At 43.7% G+C, this 17,100-nt stretch overlaps 1 protein-coding gene across 2 annotated transcripts in view; it reads left to right on the top strand.

Moving 5' to 3' along the window:
- The first annotated feature begins 311 nt into the window (after positions 1 to 311).
- Positions 312 to 17,100, top strand: part of ATXN10 (ataxin 10) — a 62,291-nt gene continuing 45,502 nt past the window's right edge. For both annotated transcript variants that reach the window (XM_027702539.1, XM_027702540.1), the window contains exons 1-3: positions 312 to 406; positions 2,468 to 2,659; positions 4,077 to 4,159. In XM_027702539.1, coding sequence (XP_027558340.1) covers positions 318 to 406; positions 2,468 to 2,659; positions 4,077 to 4,159 — 364 coding nt within the window. In that variant the 5' untranslated portion in view covers positions 312 to 317. The remainder of the gene's footprint in view (positions 407 to 2,467; positions 2,660 to 4,076; positions 4,160 to 17,100) is intronic.

Below are 17,100 nucleotides of genomic sequence, written 5' to 3' on the forward strand. Positions count from 1 at the left end.
CAGAGGCCATTTTGCCGCGGGCCCCGCGTAACACCTCCCTCACGGCGGGGCGGCACCGCCGCCATCGCCCCTCACGGCGGGGGCGGAGCTGGGCCGGGCCGGGGCGGAGCGGGGACATGAAGGGGCGGAGCGGGGCCATGGAGGGGCGGAGCGGGGCCATGGAGGGGCGGAGCGGGGCCATGGAGGGGCGGAGCGGGGCCATGGAGGGGCGGAGCGGGGCCATGGAGGGGCGGAGCGGGGCCGGAGAGGGCCGGGCCATGGCGGGGCTGGGGCGGGCCGGGCCCTATCAGGGGGCGGAGCGCAGCCGGTCCTTGGCGATGGCGGCGGCCGGAGGTGCCGTGCTGTGCCCGGCCCGCCTGGAGAGCGTGCGGGCGCTGTCGGGGCTGCTCCGGGAGGCGCGGCGCAGGTAGCGGGGGGGGCGCGGCGGTGCCGGCAGAGGGTCCCCGGCCCGGCCCTGCGCGCAGCCGGGAAAGGGGCGCTGGGTGCCCGCAGAACCCTCCGCCGCGGAACACCCGCGCACCGCCGGCTGCCCCCGGGGCCGGGCCGAGCGCCCGCACGGCCTGCACCGACCGCCGGCTCCTGGCTCGGGCAGCCGGGGCCGAGACGGGTCAGCTCCGTGCGACGGCCCAACACGTGGCGTAGGCTGGTAGGAAGGAAACCGCAGCGGACTGAGCGTTTTGCCATTTGAGAACAGTGCCCGTGTCTGGGAAGTCACAGCCCATGGTTCTGCTCGATGGAGGGAACACTTCTGTGTGTTTGGGACTCCTGGGGGCTCCTCGGCCAGAAACGCGTGTGCCGGGATGCACTTCCCACGGGGATGTGGTGCCCCAGCCACGAGCAGTGTTTTGGCACGTCAGGGAGTGGCAGGAGCTGTGCACCACTTCTTGCGAGTTGGAAGGTTCAAGTTCCACAAATGTGTTTTCTTGTGTCCTGAAACAAAACCAAATTCTAAACCTTCTTTCTGGTTATGTAAGCTCCACTGTTTTCTTTATGGCTGAAGGCCAGCTCTGTTTTTGGTCTTTGTTGTGCCACTTTGGTATTTCCCCCCCCCAGTATTGCACCACTGCAAAATGTAGTTACTCCCCCTGCCCCTCCATGACCCTCTGTGATGCTGTGGTGGGTTTTTTAATGTGTTTATGTAGATGGAGAATGTGTGAGTGTATTGCTCTTGATCAACTCTGAGGCTGTAGAATGAAATACATACTCCCTGGGCATCGGAAATCTAATGTTGTAGTAATTTAGGGATATTAATTTGCACTGTTTTGTGTTCTCCAGCACAAGTGCTCTCCCTTCTGTGTAAGTTTTGTCTGCACCCTGACAGCCCTCAATGTTGGATGCACTGTGCTGTCAGTAAGATGTAGACAAACACAGCAGTGTCACTGTTGGAGCAAGACGCCTTATAAGGGACTTAGAAAATGTGAACAGTGAGTAAAGACTGAGAGAATGAGTTTTGTTTAGTCTAGGAAAGAAAACACAACAGCAGCAGAGGTGGGAAATGCTGTCTGCAGACATGTCAAAGGGATTAGGGATAGGATGTGTATGGACATGGTGGAGTTGGCAGTGTTTGGTTAATGTTGGACTTGATCTTAAGGGTCTTTTCCAACCTCAGTGATTCTGTGGTTTGATTTATGGACTTGATCACTTATGAAGGAGGAGGGAGAATTTCTAATTGTGTGAATGTTTAGGCATTTGAGTGAGCAGCAGAACACAGGTAATGTTGTATCATATACAAGTGTTTGATCAAGAAGGTTTTAAATTCTCCTTTAGGGAGACTTTTCTGCGTGAGCATTTTATTTAATGCTACTTTACATTTGATGTCATTTCACTTTGTTCTGTTTGATCTTGAGCACACAACACGTCTCTTAAAGGTTCAGGGAGGCTGCACCTGCATTTCCTTTGCTGACCCTGGTCAGAAGGATTGGATGAGCAAATTGATTGAACTTCCTTTAGCAATGCCATGAACTCAGGTGTGGCTCCTCTTCATCAGCACTGATATCAGAGTCAACAGTGTGTGTCAGGTGTTTAACTCATCTCCATTCAAGTTGATGATCCTTGTGGGTGCCTTCCAACTTAGGATGTTCATGATTCTGTGATCTAATGTGGGACACCTGAACTGTGTTAATTAATTAGAGCATCTTCTCCTAAAGCAACATGCAGTGTCACGTATAAACGAGGCAGCTGTATGCACTGGGGAGACTTTTTCCTTTTCCATAAGATTCCAAAGAGCTGTTGAAAAGTCACGGGGAGTACTAAGGGAACAGAACTCTCCTACAGCCCCTTTTCTGAAAAGGCTGGTGGGAGGATTGTGTGATGTGTTTTGCTCTTCCTACTTGAAAGACTTTGTATACTACGCATAGTTAAAGATTGTTGCAGAAACATCTTCAGGTTTACAGTAGTGTCACTGCCAGAGGCTTTTTGGCAGCAATGCATTTTTTCCTCTTTTTCACCGCAGATTTATTTATTTCAGAGAAACGGCAGAAGAAAGTGTATTTGGGGATCTCCTGGAAATCCTGACCAGTGCCTCCCGTGCCATCGAGCAGAGCTGCAGGGAATCCTGTGGGCTGGGAGATGTGGACACCTGCCTGCTGCTCGTGGCCGAGTGCTTCAGGTGCCTGAGGAATGCCTGTGTGGAGTGTGCCAGGAACCAGCACCTCCTGAGGTACAGTCAGCACCTGTTTTAACCCACCAAAAATTATCACCTTCTAATGTTTGTGTGCTTTCATACAGAGGTTACTGTTTTACACTGCTGTGTTGGTTGATTTATTAACTGGCATCTTCTGCTTGATACAATCACTTGAAATCAAATATGCAAAAAACAAAACTAGCTGACCTATTTGTAGGTCAGAGTTTGGGGCCCTGCTGAATAATGGAACAAGTGTCTGGCTCCTTAATAAGAGTTGGTGATGCAAATGATAGAACCTGTTGGAAGCCTGACTGTATAAATACCCATTTTTTTCCCTTTCTTCAATTTTTTGGATAACATAATGAATAAGTAAATAGTCTTAATTATCAGTTACAGAAGTAGTGTGTCTTTTAAGGTACATTTAGATCTGTCTAGCCCTCATGGCAAAGGACAGCATGTAGAATTTGTGCATATTAACCCTGATACATGCCCAGGCAAAGTGATATTAATGGAGGAAAAGTCATTCTGGCTCCTTAAGTTATTTAACCTCTCTTATTTTTGCCTGTGTCTCTTGCAGCATTGAAGGGATGCTTGGGACACAACAAGCTGTAGTTAGTGAAAACCTGGTAGTCTGGCTGCTGTTTTTTAAAAACCCAGCAAAACAGCAACACTCTCCCTGCCCCAATCCTGCCCAAGAACCTCAAACTGACCAAAAAAACACAAACCCAAAGGCCTGTTACAAGTTTCTTGGATCACAAAGACTTACTGTGGAGTACAGTCTGCAAATTGGGCTTCTTGGGACTTGTCAAATTTGATTTATTGAACTAAATGTAATTTTGCCCTGGGACCAAGTCGTAGCTTCTGTGCTGGGGCAGAGTTTTGTTAGTGCCACAAAAGTTGCAACTCAGACCATTCTGAGATGGCACCTATGATTTTCCTCCTCACTGGAGGAAGGATAAATGGTTACTTGACCTTCTCTGCTTCCCTCTGAGAGTTGGGTATGGTCCCCTTGGAGCTGGCCCCCTTGGTTTTTGATGGTGTCACAAACTGCTTTGTTGGCATTGAAAATCCTCCAGGTTTATTACAAAGTAATGTACGTGACTCTTTCCCTGGATGCCTTTACACAAGTAAAGCTGTTCAAATTGCAGGAATAATTTGCTAATTTTTAACATCTGATTAGAAGAATAGCAAAAAGAGAGGAAAGGGTACTTAGCTCTGAAGGCACTGTGTCCAGGATGGTTAGACGTGCTGATGCTGTAAACCCCTTTGATTTGCTTCTGATGGCATTAATGTGGCTGCTGATAGGCAGGAAAGTAGGAGAAACTGGTTTTTATTTTGGAGATCCTGGAGAGGCTAAAGGTTTGCTGTTAACTTTGGTGAAAAGCCTTTTAATTTTATTCAATTGTATTTCACATCGAGCGAATTATTATTTTCTTTCTCAATTTAATAATAGGAACTTGGGTCTCATCCCTACATCTGTCCATTTGATCAAACTGCTTCATGGAATGCAAGTTGAAGAAGAATTGTTATTGCCTGGTAAGGCTGGGGATTTTGTTCAAGGTATAGCCTGCACTATATTTTTTTTTGTGTAGGAGGTGTAATGTCCCTTTACTGATGTGTTTGTTTGATAAAGGTGAATTGTTTCTTCAGTTGTACTTTAGAATTGGGGGGAGTCTCTCTTAAAATGCTTGAAAAAAATCTTGGCCTCATGTCTAGTCCAGTTGTATTTTCCATGAACTGTTCCCTGTAGATTGTTAAAGGAAAGATATGTGGAAACTCTAAAATGAACCAGGATATCTGGATTGCAGAAATGAAAAGCTCCTGTAGTACCTCCCTTCAAAACATGTTCTGCCATTTTACTGTCTTTTTATTCCATGTGCAAACGTAGTGAAATGATTTTTTTTTTAATGATACTTGAAATAATTTGTCTGATTCCAGGAAGCAGATTGGGGCTGTGACTTCTTAAAAATGATTTTTAAATTTTCATTTGTGCACAGTGCTTGCTGGCCAGTCAGGATGATACCTGCCAAGAATTAGGTGCTGATTTGAGTAGTGTTCACATTTCCTTATGGGTGAGCTTTTTCTTTCTATGCAGTGAAGGGAAACTGTGACTCCAGAGCCCTTCCTCCCTAGTGGTAGTTACTGCTACTGATTTCTCCCAAACTCATTTCACTGGATTAAGGCATTTTCAGAGAGTGATGAGGAACATTTGGTTTGTCTCTCTATTTTTATTTCTTTTCATTCCCATTCCTCAGATGAGGTTTTCCCTGGGTTCCCGCTGCTGCTTTTGTATCATTTTGTGGAAGCAAGTGAAACAACTGTCCTAAGTACGTGCCCCTCAAAAAAAGGAGGGGTGGAACCCAGTAATTTGGTTATCTGCTTCAGGTTCCTTTTCCTAACCACAGGCTGGTGTACCATCTGTTTGTCACCATGAACACAAGGGTGGCATTGACCAGGCAGTTTCTAACAGTGTTTCAGTCAGGGTTGTTCTGGGACTGTTACTCGATGTAGCCATTCAGCAAACACGTTGGAGTTGGAACTACAATTTGCTGTATTGACCCAGGACAGGTGGCTCACCTGATACTGCTGGGGAACCTCAGTGAAGAGCATGGCTTATGTGTTCCCTGTGTCTTAGCACAACAACACAAAAATTCTAGACAGGCAAGTGTTGCTAATTCCTTGCTGAGTGATCTGATGAACTTTGTTCTAAGTGGAAATCAGGCTGGTGCCTGGAGCAGCAGCTCCTGCTGCAGGGGGTACCTCGGAAGGGAACAGTTCAATTCCACTGTGGATTATTAGTGGTGGTGTCAAAAGCGAAGGAAATTGCTAAATTGGGCTTGGATAGCACTGCTGAAACAAAAGAAACCCATGAAATTAGTAAATGGTGCTGTGTTTATTAACTGTAATTCTGCTTCCTGATTCCCCTCATGTTTCCTATAGGGGATCAGGTCACAGGGCTAGAGTAGCATGTGCATTTTATTCTAGCAGATAATTAGGTGTAAAGTGGAATATTTCAAGGTGTTCACTTGGATATGTGTCCTGTTTCCTCCCCCAAATGGCTGCTTGGATTGGGTGATCCCTCTTGGTGCCTGTTTATATCCTTAGATTTTTTTGAAGTACCTTCATGTTGCTTCCATAGCAACAAAATAAAAGGAGGAAGAGGCAATGCTGTATTGCAGAGTGAACAGCACTAAATAGTGTTTCAGACCATGTTCCTGTGAAAAATTCCCGGAGCAAATCATTGTAGGCTGAGTAAGTCTGGGGTTCCAGCATTATTGTATTTATGAAGATGAGATGGAAAATTCTTGCTGCAGACAGAAAAATTGGTTTAACCTGATCTGTGGCATGTTTGCACTCTTGTACACTGGTAAGTCTGAGTGGTGGGGTAATTTTTGTAGGAAAGTTCAGTGTAGTAAAATTTGAAATGGATAAAACCAGAAATGAAATAAAGTATTTTTTCTGTGGCCACTACTGTGACCAGGGTGGTGGTTCTGAGGGAGGGGATGTGATCAAAGCAGCCAAAAAGGAGGTGTTGTGCAAAGTAGTGCGACTAAAAACTGTTGCTAATAGTTATTCAATTAAATCCAGAATCCTTTGCATCTTCTCTGCTAGGAGAAATACTTTAAAAATAGTTTCTCTTAGGCCCAGGTGTCATATACATGGTTAATTGGGCTCCTCACTTCAGTATATTTACTGAAACAACTCTATTGTGAGTTTTCAGCATATATCTTTATTTTTTCTTTTTTTAATGGTACCAAAAAAAAAATCCTGTGTGCTTGTAATGTACTTGTCCCAGCCAGCTGTGAACAAAGCTTTTGTTTGGAGTGCATGATAAGGCAGTGGGCCAGAAAACTTGAAGGTGAGTTGGAATGCCTGTCCTGAAATAGCTCTTTAAGGCTTCAGATAGGTTTAAAAATAAGTAGTTAATTCTTACATATGGCATATAAGGGTTGTCCAGTCCCACCTGCAAGCCAGCTGTCCCTATCATGATGTTCTCCTTTCTTTTCCATACTTACATTAAAAAAAACCCAGCATTTTTAGGCCTTTCCTGTAAGGTGTTGCTGCAGTTAGCTGTTTGTCCCCACTCTTTCTCCCAGCTTACCTCCCCAGTTAGTCTGACTTGCATTCCACAGCCTAGTGTGTCCTCATAATTTAGTGGAATTTTCACAGTACCCCACCACATCCCTTTTGTTTATTCTTTTAATTAAAAAAAGAAAAGTCTCATCATAACAACCTTTTTTTTTTCCCTGCTCTGGGTACAAAGGCAAAAAGCACTTGCCAGAGTAGCAGCTGATGAAGCTGCCAGATGAACTTTATCTGAACTTAGAGCAGACCCACATCTCTTAAGAGCTAAGAAGTACTTCAGTATGTTTGGGATTGCACCAGACATAGGAAATATCCTTGTCAGGAGCCCAAGTAGAAAATCTCCTTCACTTCATTGCATGTGTCTTGTGGGGTTAGGTTTGTTTCTTTTTTTCCTTTTTCCTATGGCAAATCCTAAGCTTTCCAGCAGAACTTTGGGAAGGTACGGTGAGGTTTGTCAAGATGATGGATCTTTAAATTCTAGAGTGAGAGATCTGGATTTAGGATTCATCTCTGAAATCTGGAAAAAAAAAAAGGTAGTTGCAAGCAAAGGCATGTGTGTTCTGCAGCAAGCTTATGTTCTATAGGCATGTCCCATTTGATCCTCTCATTTATTCCCACTCCAGCTTGGACATGAGGAGCTTTAATCTTTTTGTTTGTAAATAGATCTTCTCAAACCTTTCACTGCCTCAAAATACTGCCCATGCTGAAGAATGTGCCTTGAATTCCAATGTAATTGCTTGAAAACTGTTCATCTGCCAAAATACTTTTCTGCCCTCTCCTATGAAAAGGCACTGAGTGCCTGATAGCTGCCCTGCCTGAGACAATTTGTTGTGCAAGCTCTCTGAATGAGGTGATTGTCCTCTCTGAGCAGAACTGAGCAAGGTTTGGGGTGTTCACTGCTCTGAATGCTACAGAGCCCAGGAACTTAGGTTAAATTGTACTGGTTAATAAGCTGGAATCCTTAAACAGGAATTTGACTTCGCTTCCAATTTTCTGCAAAGTGTTCAGGTGTAGTTAAACAGCTACAGATACTCTCTTCAGGACAGAACTTAAAGCATTCCTTTAAAAGCAGTGCTGAAAGATGACCCCGTGTAAATTTTTTAATACTGTGCTTATTATAGTAACTTGAGCGTTTTCTGGTAGGATGTTCAGCAACGTGAATATCAGGTGTCTAACACCTGTTCATGCTTCCTTTCTTGAGGGAGGATGTGTGGGAAAATATGGAATATCTGGTTTAAAACATTTTTCAAGGACTGCAAATGTCATGTTCTTACAAGGGAGCTATAGAAAATGTGTCTTGCTTTGAGCCTTTTTTTCCCTCCCACCTTTTTCCCCTGCCTTTTTTCCCCTGCCCTTTTTTCCTCCCTCATGCCTTTTTCCTCCCATCTCTTTCCCACCTTTTTTTCTTACCTTTTTTCCTCCTGCCTTTTTCTTCCCATCTTTTTTTCTCCTTCCCTTTTGTCCTCCTGCCTTTTTTCCTCTCTCCCTTTTTTCCACTTTTTTCTCTGCCCTTTTTCCCCTGCGCTTTTTTCCTCCCACCTCTTTTCCCACCTTTTTTTCCTTACCTTTTTTCCTCCTGCCTTTTTCTTCCTGCCTCTTTTCCTCCTTCCCTTTTGTCCTCCTGCCTTTTTTCCTCTCCCTTTTTTCCCTCTCCTCCTTTTTTAGCTCTTCTCTTTTTTCTCTCTCTCCTTTTCTGCCACCTCTTTTCTCTCTGCCCACCAGGAGCATCAGTAATCCCTTGGGAATCCCTTGGGTTTGGCCACAGTCTGAGGTGTTTAAATGCTCTGGCTGGTTTGATCAGCTCTCATGCATATTTTTGTTTTAATTAATGAAAACCCAGTTACCCCAGACCTTGGTACTTATGGGTTGCTCCTTGTCTAGGAAGCAAGTGCCTTGGGAAGTACATTTTAATCTATCAATGCAGAAGAGACAGCACTGAGTAACCTTGGAATTCAAAGCTCTGTCCAAATAAAAATATCGCTCCTTTATAGACATTAAAAATGAAAAAATAACCTGGGGCTGTGTGTGTGCTTCAGCAATAAGATCTAAGGGACCTAGGCCTATATATAGGTTGCAGAGATTACGCTTCTTGCAAAAGCCAGATGGGATGGAAGCATTTCATCTTTGATGAAGTAACAAGACCTCTCCTGAGGTCTGCAGGAGAACATCCCAGGGTTGAGCAAAGAAGGATACTTGATTTCTTTGTAAGCTTTTGAAGGTGAAGACATGCTGTGTTTCAAAAGCCACTGAACTGTGAACTGTAGGAGTTCATGTAGCACTAGAAAATCACGTTGAAGTTTCGTTATGAGAGATCCCTGAAAGTGGATGGGAAGAGGAGATAAGACATTCTCAGCAGCTGTACTGGGTACCTTTTCCCTTTTAAAAAGTTGTTAGTTCAAAGTCATTGTCCAAGATTTACAGAAAAGGAGATGTTTAATCAAATGTTTTTGTTTTTCTCAATAAGAATCTGAGTAAAACAGGGTTGAATTGTTATATTTGCAAAAGTGTTCCTGAAAGCAAAAATGGATGAACACCAGTGAAGTGATTGCAATGATTTCTGCTTCTTTAAGAGAGGCTGGGAGAAATGAAGCTTCAGTTCTGTCATGGCTCAGTGAGGCAAACCAGGAGATGTTTCTTTGCTCTGCCCTTTTCCCAGTTCTGCACTCAACCACTGGCAGATTGGAATTGCAGTGGAAAACTGAGACTGGCTAAGTTGGAAGGTACAGAAGGGCAGGGAAAGGAGACAGTCTCAAACCTGCCAAACCACGCTGAACTGGTTTTCCTGGATTGTTTCTTAAATGGGCAGCCACGTGTCCCTAACCATTTACAGTTCCTTGTCAATATTTATCTGTTTATTTGTTTTCTTCCCCTAGAAGGCAGTGCCGACAGCAGCACTCTTACTTTTGGTCCCCTTAAAAAGACTACTTTCCTACCAGTAGGAAAGTGAGCTAGAAGGAAATACTTGGACCTTTTTGGAGTGCATTGGAGTGGTACCTTTGCAGAACCAGTTAGATGGAAAATCTGGATATTTAAGGCTTAATTAGTTTGAAAATCTGAGCATTTATGACTTACCTACTAGCATCAGAGTCTAACTATTTTCCCTCCATTTTTGATACTTTGATGTGTACTTTATCCTTTGCAATGCCTGGTCATTCAGCCATGTATTTAAAATGAACAGGAAGGAGAAACAGAGTGGTCAGTTATGGAACTTGAATGTTCTTTAATGAATGCCAATATTGACCAAAGGAGTCACTCTTGTCTTTTGTGCTTGTCTTTTATGTATTGTCCAGTAACTTTCATTCTCCTATTTTATTCTTTAAAAAAATGGCATTTTGCTGTCTCTGCTTTTTGTAGTACTTTAATCCTGTTGCACTGAATGGTTACATTTCCAAATCACCACTAATGATATAAAAAATAAATATTTTAAAGCATGCCTGGAAGGTGTGATGGAACACACTTCATAGATTTTGACTGGACAGACATCATAGCAGAGCAAATATTCAGAGCTCACCCAATGCATTTGGGAAACCATTCCTGACATTTATTGTCCATGGGCTGGGGTCTGTAGCTGTCTGAACACGTGTCTTCACACAAGCTTTGTTATGTGGATCTGGAGAAGGTGTAACTTCTGAGTTTTGTCCTGGAGACTCTCATACACAATGGCTGCTAAATTTAAACCAACAGGATTAAGGCAGGAAAGTTCATCCTTCCTCTCTTCCCACATCAGTGCCTCCTATGTTTATCTCTGGAGGAGAAGGCAGACTGTTTGCTGGGGATCGTGTCTGTTGTTGTTTTGTTTCTGAGGGTTCTACTGTAAATTCTTGTGCTGCAGATTTTTTGGTACGGGTCACGTTAGGTGCTGATTATGTGGAGTGAGCGAGTGGTTATAAAACCTGAATCATTTTACCTGTCACAGAGGCTGATCATGAACTGTTCATGGGTGACATTGGTCAGTTCAGGTTCATTCTGGCTTTTCTTTGGAGGGAGGGGAGGTAGAAGAGGGCAGTTCCCAGCTGGACCCACAGTGTGTGGGGTTAATTCCCAAACAGCAGCGTGAGAGGAGCTGCCTCAGCTGCTTGGAAATAAAGAGGATTTACACATCTGCACTTCCATTTATTTTTTGTGTTTGGGGTTTCCTTTTGCTTACTGCTAGCATAATTAAAACTACTTGGGTATTACAGCTTAAATAGACCAGATGCTAATTTAAACAGACTTTTTTTAGCCATAGGAATAAGGGACATAGGAATAAGAGTTGCCAGTTTCCTATGTGTGATCTTTGCTTTGTCTGTTAGGCTTTTTGTATGGGGGATTGGTGCCAACACTTCGCTGCCACTGTTAAAGTAAAAACTATAATTACATTGTCAAAATAATATTTATAGTATTTTCGGGGAATAATTGTGGGAGTGTGACGAATATATTATACTCATCAAACTTTTATGTAAACATAAGCATGAGTTTTTTATTTGAGTTATTGGTGTTGTTTTTGGCCTTTGTGTTTTTCCAATCTGTAAAAATAATATTGGGATTTTCATGGTCTCTGTAGCATTTGCAGAGTGTGTGCCCTAACAATCAGTTGATACACTATCTGGTAGGAGTAAACTGCTAGTTGCACTTGTATTGGGATTTTGGTTTCATGTTTCCATAGCTTAAGAAAATACTCTGTTTTTTTGAGTTTTGCAATCCCCTAATTACTATAGCTCAGAGCATTTTACTACTTTACCAGACAGGAAGGTTTAAAGTAATTGGTTTGTTCTTTTGTACCATTAGGTTGTTCAGTTGGGGTGAAGTTTTTTTTGTTCCTTTGTTTAGCTCTTTTTGTTTTAATGTATTGGTGATTATTGATGATTCCAGCAGGGCTTGGATCATCATTGCACAGGCTCTGGTGTTGAAATACAGTAAGCTCTGGTTTGCTGTGTTTTATCCTTTATTAGTCTTTCTCATTTTAAAACCTTTTCCTAGATCTAGATGTCCTGTACTTGAATCCTGTGGTTCTTGGTAGTGGTTTTTTCCTTCTGTGGGCTCGATCCTCTGCCTGAGTCCTGTTGTTTCTGCAGTGACTGACTGTTTTAGAATTATAGAATCACAGAATGGCCTGGGCTGGAAGAGACCTTAAAGTTCATCGACTTCCAACCCTCTGCCATGGGCAGGGACACCTTCCACTAGCCCAGGTTGCTCCAAGCCCCGTCCAAACTTGGACACTTGCAGGGCTGGGGCAGCCACAGTTGCTCTGGGCAACCTGTGCCAGGGCCTCCCCACCCTCACAGGGGAGAATTTCTTCCTAATATCTATCTAATCTGAACCTACTCTGTCAGATTGAAGCCGTTCCCCTTGTCCTGTCTCTCTGCATTTGAGCTGTGCTGAGCTGAATTATTTTATTTACTGTGGACTGTGAGCATAAAAAAGTTTTATTTCAGCACCTTGTTGAGGTACAGTTTGAACTACAGACCACATCTTGCCTAATGAGGTTGATCTGCCAGGTACTGATGGCATGGATGGCACTGGGGGCAGACTTTGAAGCAGTGACTTAAGAGCTGCTGCTTTCTAACAGTTTGGTGTTTGTTGTGCTGATGATCCAAGGTGTCCTTCCCCTGGCACTCACTGATTGCTGTACTGGGAGGCAGAGGCAGTGGTGCCTCAGTGTCAGAGTGAAGCATTTTGCTCCTTCTAGGAGAGAGACTAACCTGAGGAGATATCCCTAAGGCAGCACAATTAGCAGGCCAGTGGGCTGCCCTGTGGGATCCCTGCTCTCCTTGCTGGTACAGCTTTTAGACTGTGTGTAGAGCTGGGTTGGTTTTTTTCCTGCTCCTGCAATTTGGAGGCTTTCTAGTACAGCCTGCCAAGATGTTGCTGATTTATGCCACATGCATAGTGGTTTTCTATTGTGGACTGATATCCACTTGGAGCACAAAGGAAATAGGAGTTTGCTGATGTCTATTTAATTAGAATGGTTTCTGGTTACTTTGGTTGAGGCTTGAAATGAGCAGTAATGCATATATTTCTGTGGATCTTTAAATACAGTGTTCTGTAAGCCCTTCCCTTCCTTCCTTGTTCTTTACTGTCCCCTACCCTACCAGCAAATAATGTCAGCAAGAGTCATAAAGAGGCAGGTTTCTGATCTACATAAATATATGTGAATCACACCTTGCAGAAATATCTGTACATTTAGTATGGTTGCCATGTTTTCTCCAGCAGGGACATCAGGATCTCGAGATAAAGGTGGGAAAAATGGGGCAAACCAACCTTTTAATTGCAGAGAGCTTAGTAAAGACAGAACATCCTAAATATAATGCAGGGAGAAGGAGCTGAGCTGTTTTCACATGTACTGAGAGGAAATACTCCTTCTAAAGAGCCTTCCACCAAGGCCCAAGGGTGCTGGTGTTCTTCCTCCAGGGAAAGTGAAGATGGAAGGGGATGGAAAAAAGCCGGACAGAGAGAACAATGGGAGGCATCTGCTTGTCTTTGGATAAACTGTTGCCTGTTGGGATAAAAATCCAAGGGGTTATAATTGTGTAGAAGTTGACCATGGCGTTCTCTGAACCTTTTGATTATCGTTGCCAAGGCACAACTTCCAGAGTCTCCAGTTCCAGGAACATTGTTCCAGTGGGAAACGGGAGCTGTGTGACTGTGGCTTTCCAGACACAAGCTACAAGATTTATTTCCCATTCTGTACCATCCTTTTTTGCTACCAGCTTTGGGCTTGGAGAGAAATGCCTTGTGCCTGTCATTACCTTCCTGGTGATAATTTTAGGGAATAGTGCCAAGTTACATGATTTTTACCAAGAGACATCAAGTTCTTTCCCTTTCTTCCATCCTCTGGACAATGCAGCACGTGTGATACAAAAGGGACCATAATATGGTAATGAGAAGAGGCAAACTGCTTTTATTGGTATCAAAAATAAATAAAAATAAATGGTAATGCCCAAAAAGGTTGATGCAAAAATTGTTGCTGTATATTAATGTGGATATGCAAGTGATAATATTAAATGTAAGTATACTTGTCATTCTCTGTCCTTGTCCATCTATTAGGCAGATGCAGAATATAAATGCTACAAGGGAGGGGGGGGAAGTCTGATACCCTTTCCACAGACTTACAGAAAAAGATCCTTTAGCTTTTTGAGGCCAAGTATAAACACTTAGGTGGAAATTTGGGGTTAAATGAAACAACATCCACAGTATGCCATCAAAAATAATTGGAGAAATTTGCTCATAATCTTGGTTAGTATTTTACGTGTTAATAATTTCCTTTTTTCATTTTTTTTTTCAGGCCTGTACAAGGTCTCATGTAGGAGTGTGTCATAGGGTCAGACACCACGAGTAATGCATAGTGGGTGGCCAGTCCTTCTTGTTATTTTTCTTGGTTTCCTGGCATGGTTTAAGCCCAGGTTGAGACTCCCCAGTACTTCAAACTTGCTGATTTTGCTACAGCAGGGTCTTTCTTCCAAGAGACATTGTCTGTTAGATTTAGGCTCAGCTTTTAGGCTAATTCAAGAACAAGATTTTACATGCTAATGTGTGCAGGAAGCCTATAAATGCAGTTCCAGGTCTGCAAGCACTTAGACGTGTTTTACTTCACATAGGAAACTAATCTCAGGCATGTGTTTCTGCTGCTTGTGGGGATGGAACAGGAGTCCCATTTCATATGCCTTTAGATTTTAGTAGATAATTTATTAAACAAATGAGCACACCTATGTTTACTTTCTAAAAATGGAATGATGCAATTAAAATACCGGGAGATAAAGAAAATGGTCCTGTTACTGTATTTAATAAGCCTTGCTAATGCTGTTTGAATCAGTCAGTGTGAACTTCATGTCCTCGCTGGTCTGTCAAACTGACTCTTTCCCTTCCTAGTAAATGGAGAAATAAATTTTTTTGAGTCTCCCATTGTGAGAACTTAATTTGCATCAGAGGCTAATTTGATGCGTGGTCTGATGGTTTCTTCCAGCTCTGTTCTACTTCCCCTGTAACTCCACATTCCTAATAGTGTGGGGGGGATTTCGCTTGCCTTTGAGTCAAATTCTCCCGTTCAGTCCGAACACAGTGTTCATACTCTGCCTAGACATTTATCTTGCAAGAACAGAGGGGTTGTCCAGTCAGTGCATGGAATGTTCTGGTAATATTGGAGTTGGCACTTCTGGAGGGAAAGAAAAAAAAATTAAGTCTGACTTTGTTTTGGAGGTGGAGGAGATGAGGAGTGGGAGCAGAAACTTATTAAACACAACATTCCTGGTATTCCACAGATGGTAAAAGTGGGTTACTAGTCTGCACTGCAGCAAGTGCAGGAAGATGAAGGCAGGAATCACATCGGTAGCTAGACGTTCATTTTATTTACAGAAATAAAACACTGAGCACTGCTTTAATAACGTTAAATGACAGAGCCCATATATGTATTGGACATTCAATTGGAGTAGTCTAGACAGACTGTTTTCCAAGGAAAATACATTTTCATCAGTATTTGCGGTATGATTCATGGTGGTGAAGAGGCAAATAACTCTTTTTATGACTGGAAGTTGCTTTAACTTGCAGCCGCAAGGAAACAAGTCAATGGCCGGATGATAGTGGTGGAAACTCACATTTTGTAGTAACAGAGGTCTACACCTTCTGCTGAGCTGGAGGTTTTATTTTCCCAGAGGTGGCAGTGTATCACAGAGCATTCTGCCATTGTTTACAAACAACCAGAGGTGGTCTGGAGGGCACTGGGTGGGGTGGGATGTGCTCCAGGTCCTTGTAAGCCTCAGTGCCTGCCCAGTGCAGAGGGGGCACTGCAGCTCTGCCCTTCCTGCATGTTAGTGCTTAGCAGAGCGTTAAATGAGAGATGCAGGTTTGCAGGCAGGCCTTATGTTGCAGTCTGACCAGCAATGCTGTACAGCTTTGGTTGGATTTATTTTATATCCCTATTTGTTTTATAATTGCAGTAGAGGCAGAGGATCACAGCTATCACTGGGCTGTCTGCCCCAAATAAAAAGAATGGAAGTCTCTTAGTCCTGTTTTAAGCCTTTACAGCTGCTGTCAAGGTTTTCCAAGGTGATCAGTGAGCAAGTTCAAGGGCTGCTGTCCCAGCCATGTGGAGCAGCAGGAAGCAGTGTATTGTATTTCAAAATCCTAATGCTTAAACTCTTTGTCCTAAGAACTTCAGGGATTAAGTTTTCATCTTATACAAAATCTGATTCTGCAAATGACACTGTGTGAAATGATGTCTTTGTGAGGAGAAGGACACAGGTCAGGCCCGTGGAGATTCATGGAGCGGGTCCAGCAGAGGCTGGAGGTGATTCAGGGACTGGAGCATCTCTGGGAGCAGCAAAGGCTGAGGGAGCTGGGGCTGTTCAGCCTCCAGAGCAGAGCCTGAGAGGGGCCCTCCCCAGGGTGTGTCAGGGGCTGCAGGGAGGGGGCAGAGGCTGGAGCAGGCTCTGCTTGGGGGGCCCAGCAATGGCACAGGAGGAACGGACAGGAACTGATGCCCAGGAAGTTCCACCTGGACAGGAGGAAGAACTTCTTTGCTGGGCAGTGACCCAGCCCTGAACAGAGACCAGAGAGGGGGTGGAGTCTCCTCAGTGGGGATATTCCAGAACCCTCTGGATTTATCCTGTGCCATGTGCTATGGGATGGCCCTGCTGGAGCAGGGAGGTGGGACCAGATGAGCCACTGTGGTCCCTTCCAGCCTGACCCATCCTGGGATTCTGTGTCCTTCAGACCATATAATATAATTGTTAAATGACAGAATTTCAGTCTAATAATTAAATGAAAAGCATGCACTAGAGCCTGTTTCAGTTGTTGTGTCATCCTAAGGGACTGCAGGGAGCAGAGGGAGCTGTGATGCTGGAGTGCATTTAAACCACCCTCCTGCAGGACCACTGAGGATCAGCTGCCTCACCTTCTGCATGGGTGGCCTGGAGCAGCTCTAAAGATCAGTTTACATGTGGACAAGTATTTAGGTACCAAAATACATTACTAAAGAGTCAGTGTTTCCACTTGTACCCCTTGCCCTGAGAAGGTTTCTGCAGAACCTAGAGAAGTGTCCCTAACCCATGGCAGGCTGGTTGAGAAGGCAAGGTGCTTTCTGTGTGTTTGCATTTGCCAAAGAACACCCTCCTTTTACAGCAGCTATTGAAGTCTCACTGAGACTCTTCAGCTCTAGGGTCCATCTGCCTATCACAAGTTACATCTTAGTACATGTAATTTCCCAGTGGTTGACCATCAGGTTAAAAATAGTCCTGGTGACCACACACAGAGCAACATTTTTTCAGTTAAAATTTAGCTGTGCCGATAGCTACAGAATTGTTTAAGTTGGTGTTTAATAATTGTTTTTAACTTCATAAAGATGTGTGCATTTTCATGGGAAAAGTGAAATAGTCTTGTCCTTTTTTTTTCTTTTTCTTTCTTTTCTTTTTTCCTCC

The sequence above is a fragment of the Neopelma chrysocephalum genome, unplaced genomic scaffold (assembly GCF_003984885.1).
Source record: "Neopelma chrysocephalum unplaced genomic scaffold, ASM398488v2 Primary Assembly neopelma1_188, whole genome shotgun sequence".
Lineage (NCBI taxonomy): Eukaryota > Metazoa > Chordata > Aves > Passeriformes > Pipridae > Neopelma > Neopelma chrysocephalum.